This window comes from Mycteria americana, chromosome 7, assembly GCF_035582795.1.
Source record: "Mycteria americana isolate JAX WOST 10 ecotype Jacksonville Zoo and Gardens chromosome 7, USCA_MyAme_1.0, whole genome shotgun sequence".
Lineage (NCBI taxonomy): Eukaryota > Metazoa > Chordata > Aves > Ciconiiformes > Ciconiidae > Mycteria > Mycteria americana.
This window is the reverse complement of record NC_134371.1, coordinates 19,427,691-19,433,690: the sequence shown is the minus strand read 5'-3', so window position 1 is coordinate 19,433,690 and position 6,000 is coordinate 19,427,691. Positions and strand designations below refer to the sequence as shown.

Here is a 6,000-nt window from a genome sequence, read left to right as displayed (position 1 = left end):
CAGTACATCCTATAGCACAGTATAGCAAGAGTCCCTCATGACACAGAAAGATACAATACACCTTGGTTTCACTTTGCTCCTTGTTCAGTTGTGGAACGGATGTGTGCTGTAGAGTTTGTATATCTTTGCTCATTTTATTCAGTGATGTTCGGAAATTGGAGCGTTACACAAACCACTGCTTATTTAAACTGGAATAAAACAAAAATGCTGAACAGGTGAACTTTCTTAACCCAATTCGAGAAGCCAATCAAACAGGCTTGGTGTCTCTCTGCCTTCCTCACTGAGCTTGCAGTACTGCACCACGGCATGAAAGATATCCCCCACTTTCCAGGACTTCCGTTGAACTAATTGCACAACATCTAAAAACTAAATAAAAAAACCAAAACAAAGATTTAGATTTGGTTAACATTTTGCTAAGGTTTTGTTAAATGAATACACACAAACTGCTGTAAGACCGTCCTTTGTAAATGCACTGCTGTATGAGAGTGGACACAATTCACCGCACAGCAATGTAAAGGTTCTTTCTGTTTATAAAACTTTTATTTCTGAAGTTTCATAGCTCCCCAAAGACTAGTCGGATCTCATGACATTTTCTAAATTAGCTGCTCTCATCAATTATTTCTTATTTATTGCAATGAAAGTAAGAACAGTGAAAGTGAGCTTGATAAAGGATCACAACTTTCCTTGTTACCGACAACTCGCTGTCAAAATAATGGAAGTGGGACTATCCATTTTAAAGAAAAAAAAATCCCTCTTCATTACCATTAGCTATATTTTAATTTATATGTAATTTTCTGTATTTCCACATATACATCCCACAGTATTTTAAATATTCACATAGTACTGGTGAGAGGGAATTCTGGGTAAACTTCTGTCACATGAAGACATTTGCCACAATTGTGGTTGAATCACAGAGAGGATCTATATTTTATTTTTTTTTTAACTTCCAGATAAACCAGAGGTTAAATATATGTTCTTAAACAGCTGTAAAAAATCCTGAATTTTGTCCACTTTGTACTTAATAATGGGCTTCACAGTGTCATACATCTGGTCCCATTTTTTTCTGAAGCACAGAAATGAAAATCAAAGCTTTTCATTTCTTTGAATTTCACAATCAATATCTAATTAGCTTGCTCCTTCTACGTTTCCAGTTTTAAACCACACAAGAAAATATTGTGTGTGTCTAGTTAGTGTAGCTGTTTGCTATTTACATACTGAAGCCTAAACTTTTAATATGTATTTTAATGATATTTAATAGGCACGCGATTTCCAAGAGCACTGTTGTAGGCAGGATGTGCTTCATTATTCTCTAGTGTATTTTTGCAATTGAATTAACTGTTTGCCAAAGCACATGGGTAAAGCTGACAGCTGTTTCTTTAATTAGATGCAATTTGGACTGTTGCTGCTGAATGCATTTTAAATTATGTTTATGATTCCCAAATGCATGTACTCAAGAAAATCAAACAATATCTCTGCTACTCAAAATGATCTTCCCATAGACTTTATTTTAAAAGACCAAAATACTGATTTGTAACACTTTTTTCATTAATTGATTTGAATACTGTGACACTTTTTGTAAGCCTTAAGGTCTGAGCCGTTCTTGCTGACCCTGGAAAAGGGGCTGTTTTGGTTATTCCTGAAAAGTTGTAGGTGGCATTTGGTGGTGTCTACAACGGAGCACTAACTAATCATTCAGGAATAGAAACAGTCTGCACTTCTTGTGGCCATTTTAGACTTCGGTGTTGCTCTTGGTGCTCTGCCTTGGACTAAGACCTTGGAAGGCTTCTTAGTTCTGGTAGTCTATGTCTGCCTCTCTCTGGAAACAGATTTCTGCTTTCAAAATGGTGGTTGGCAGAGGCTTAGCTACACCTCAGCAGGAGCAAAAGAGTACCGGCACACATAGCACTTTTTTTTTGCTAAGCCAGGGGAGGTGCTTCATAATTTCCATACAATGATGCAAAATCTTTCACCCAGTCAGTCTAATTTTCCAAGTAACAGATGTGTGATTGCAAATCTGGCTCCACTGGAAGCACTGGTTGGTCACTGCCTGGGCTAAAACTGTCTCTCAGGGTAATAATAACATAAGGATATGCCCACACAGATTGGTCCATCCTGCCTATCCTCTGGACTTTCGATCAGCTCTGGTGCAGAAGCCTTGTAGTCTTGGTACGCAAGACACTGAACCTGAGCTAATATAGGTTATCTTTATTTTGCGGTTAGTCTCTTCCGTACATTTGAGCAGTGGGCCCGTTCCTTGGTGAGCAGCAATCTTCTGCCAGCACAAAGCGACTATAAAGCAGTGCATTTGGCCATGGTAGAGCTTGTATAAAGGTAGGGGGAACTGTCAGGCCCCTGGGGCACCCTGCTGTACCCCCAGCTGTAGCTATTTATGAACAGCCATGCACAAGTTCAGACCTGCCTGAGGCTCCCCCAATCAGTGTTGCAGGCAAGGCAGAACCTGCATAAAGACTAAGGAATTTCAAAGCTGAAAATCTTAAGTACAACTTACATCTTGCATCATAGTCAGCTCTTACTGTCACCAAGTAGCAGAACTTTGTGATGTCTACACTGGAGTGATTTTTATTTTTATTTTTTAAGCTACTCGTTTAAACTCCATGTAAGCTACCTGCAACCCTTCAAATGCAGCCACATAAAGGACTCTTTCTGTTAATTCTGCCTTAGGCATTGATACTTAATGCATCATTCATATGAAAAAATGAACAGATTCATCAAAGCATGTTATAGAGGCTTTGGAGAAGGTCTCATGGTGATACCATTTTTTGTGCCATGGACATAGTACTAAATGTCTTCTTTCACATACCTTACATTCTGACACATTTAATCCTCTCCTCCCTTTCTGTAATAAACAGTAGCATTGCCATCTTGCTGTAATGAAGATGTTTTTGCATCAGCTTTTAAGCTCAGTAACTTCAATAAATCATAACTGGTACTGTGATTAAAGTGAATTAATAGTATGCCCAATTCTGTAAATACTACCTTTTCAATTCTGTTTTCCTGAGATTTCTTAAAATAGATGGTTGGAATTCCAAGTTCAGAAGCGGCTATCCACTGCAGGGTGGCTCGCAGCTCCGCATCGGGGCACTCCGGTTCCAGATCAAAGTTTATCACCAGTAGGTCCTTTTGACAATTGGCTGTTCCTACTGAAAGCCCAGAAGTACTTTCTGAAAAAATAATGCCAACAGTTACTGTGCAATTACTCGTGTTAACTTTAAATTGTATGCTTTAGTTGATATGGTTCAACTTACCCTCTGTATTTTCTGTCTGTTCTTTAAGGAAAACCTTTTCTTCTACTAATTCACTTAGAAACAAACAACAACAAAGCTTATTAGTGATATTTAGGAACAGCCTACAACATTGCTTCATGATGGATAAACTTCTCCCTCAATGTAAGACCTAGAAAACTGCAAGAAAAAAGTCACATAGGATGAAAAAATGTGGAATATATTTCAATTATTTAATCTGTACATCAGCAAAAGCTATGGGAATTGCAGCATTATTCCCGTAATAGGATGAAGTACTTGTACTGGTTGCACTGTGTATTACATTTCACCAGGATCTCTGTATCTACAGTTTACATAATGACAAGCAAATGACATTGTGGTAAGACACAGCAAGTCTCATAACCTGGGGGGAAATACTGAATCTCCAATGCCTGTATTTTGCAGTGCTATACTCCCTGGCTGAATCTTTTCCAGTCTTGCTTTCTGGTTTAATCTTTCATAGTTAAATACAATCATAACTATCAATGACTTCAACTACTGCTGGTTTTAAATATATTAGCCGTTTGGATAAACAAATTCTGTTTACACCGTGCAAAAATTTCCAAAGATCTTCATTTCTTAGCTACCATCTCTTTCTTGTTAAACTACAGGAAACAAGCTCCTGGCATGTGGTCACTGCTTCAGCTTCCATTTCTGAACACAATATCCATGCTCGTGTACATGTGGCAGGAGACTGAAAATTCACTATTGATGTCACAGTGATTGCATTCATTTCATCACTCCTGGAGGGATAGCACTTACAGTACACATTTTCAGACTGTCCCATTCTGCCTTCAATCAGGGGGAACGCTGCAAGTGTAAGGTTTTGTTTCTAGCATGGAAGGATGCTACTCTTACTACCCTCATTCACAGGATTTCAGAATCTCCCCCAAGGCTTCAAAGAATCAAGATTATATATACTCGTGCAGTGGTTACTGCAAGATGTGAGAGGAAAGTAAAATGGCAGCATGCAATGTATGGTTCATCATGACTTGGAATCATAGGTGCTTAATAACTTCCTTCCCATCAGATTTTTTTCCAGTTTTCTGTTTGAACAGCAGATGTATTCTGTGCCTTGACTTTGATTTGTGGCAGTAGAAACTTCTTGCACCTATTGGCTAACACCTGAGACTAGCCCCAGAAAGCTAACAAGGGGAGTCAGAAATTTATCCCTTTGGTCCGCAGAAAGATAAGGGAGAGGGGTGATCTTTAGGAATGTGTATAGGAGGTATCACTGCCTACTGTGAAGATGGAATGTTTTAACAAAGCTAGTCTCCGAATCGGCAGGTGAGAGAGAATGGATGTAACTCTACAGAAATATGAATGCCCAGATTTCTTACAAAAAAGGAGCCTCTTGAAAGTTGTAGTATAGTCTGGCAATGAGCTGTGAAGATTTTCTGATGTCAGCAACTTCACAAAGTTCCCATGTTCAATGTATGATGTACAGTCCATACACTTCTGCAGTGGCCATGCCCTGACTGCATAGTGACATTCACCAGCTCGCAGGTTATACCAGGTTTCAGGGTACCAGAATCTTTAGGCAGGTACTTGCACATCCCTTTATAATTTTATTGCATGCTCAGTAGAAACATGCCCAGAAACAATAGGTAAGATGTACTTTGGGCCAAATTATTATTATTCTTGGAAAGAATACTATTGTATTTTTTTCCTTTGACTTTAATTGATCCTTATTTGCTTGACCTTATTTGCTATTACAGTAAAGTTTTGAAGTTTTGAAGTTTGAATATTTGAAGTTATTCGGAGAAGAAAGTTCACACAATGGGAAACCAATACCGCAGAAAACTGTCTTTTAGGCAGAGCGGTTGGTGGATCCATATTGTCTTGAGAGATCCACCTGGGCGGGCTTTCCTGTAATCTTTCACTAGTGCTTTCTAGCACTGTCACTCTGCACAGACAACTGCGTGTGCTTTTTTCTGAAATTAACGGCAGGCTCAGCAGCAGGTGCGAAGCAGGGCTTGGCACATTTTAGATGGCGTAAATGATTTGCAGTTAAAATTAGACTAAACATCAAGTCTCACTTCAGTGACTACTTACTTAATCATAGGAGAAGATGGCATGTTCTCCTGATAAATTTCCAGGTCCATAATGCCAAGACTGCTAGTTGTACTGCTGTTGCCATTGCTGACAAAGCAAAAGTTTGAATATTAGTGCCAAGCTGCACTGAACATGTCTCCATACATCTTTTTTTAATTTATTTACGTACAAAGCAAAGTGAGGACGCTGCCCCCTGTTATGCAGAGTTCCACAAAATCAGTTGTGCTCAGCAAGTGGTTCCCAGAATGAAGTACACTGATCTGCTCAAAATAATGAGGCTTTTATTAAAATAGTTCTAGAAGGAGCATGTATCAAGTGATGCTGTAAACTGGAAGAAAAAAAAAGTGGACTCTCTTCTTGTGAATGGCTTATGCAATGAACACTTGGCCTCAAACATAAAAACAGTTGCACGAGTCCTTGAAAAGAAGGATTATCAGGTACAGAGATGTCCTGGAAAAAATCTGCAGAGATTCAGCTACCTCTGAACGTTGTGAGTTATAGCAAGGCATTTGGTTGCCCATCATACTACTTACCTGCTGGGTGACTCCATGCCTGTAACCAGCAGCGGTTTCAGTGTACTACATCATACCCCAAATACCATCAGGGATCTGATGGAACCCACAGGTACAGTGATGGCCCCTTATATTTCTGACTACTCTGAAAG

At 39.1% G+C, this 6,000-nt stretch overlaps 1 protein-coding gene across 1 annotated transcript in view; it reads right to left on the bottom strand.

Moving 5' to 3' along the window:
• Nucleotides 1-202: 202 nt before the first annotated feature.
• Nucleotides 203-6,000, bottom strand: part of SPHKAP (SPHK1 interactor, AKAP domain containing) — a 74,195-nt gene continuing 68,397 nt past the window's right edge. The window contains 3 exon segments of the mRNA XM_075509104.1: nt 203-366; nt 2,998-3,182; nt 3,267-3,319. Of these exon segments, the coding sequence (XP_075365219.1) occupies nt 226-366; nt 2,998-3,182; nt 3,267-3,319 (379 nt within the window). The 3' untranslated portion in view covers nt 203-225.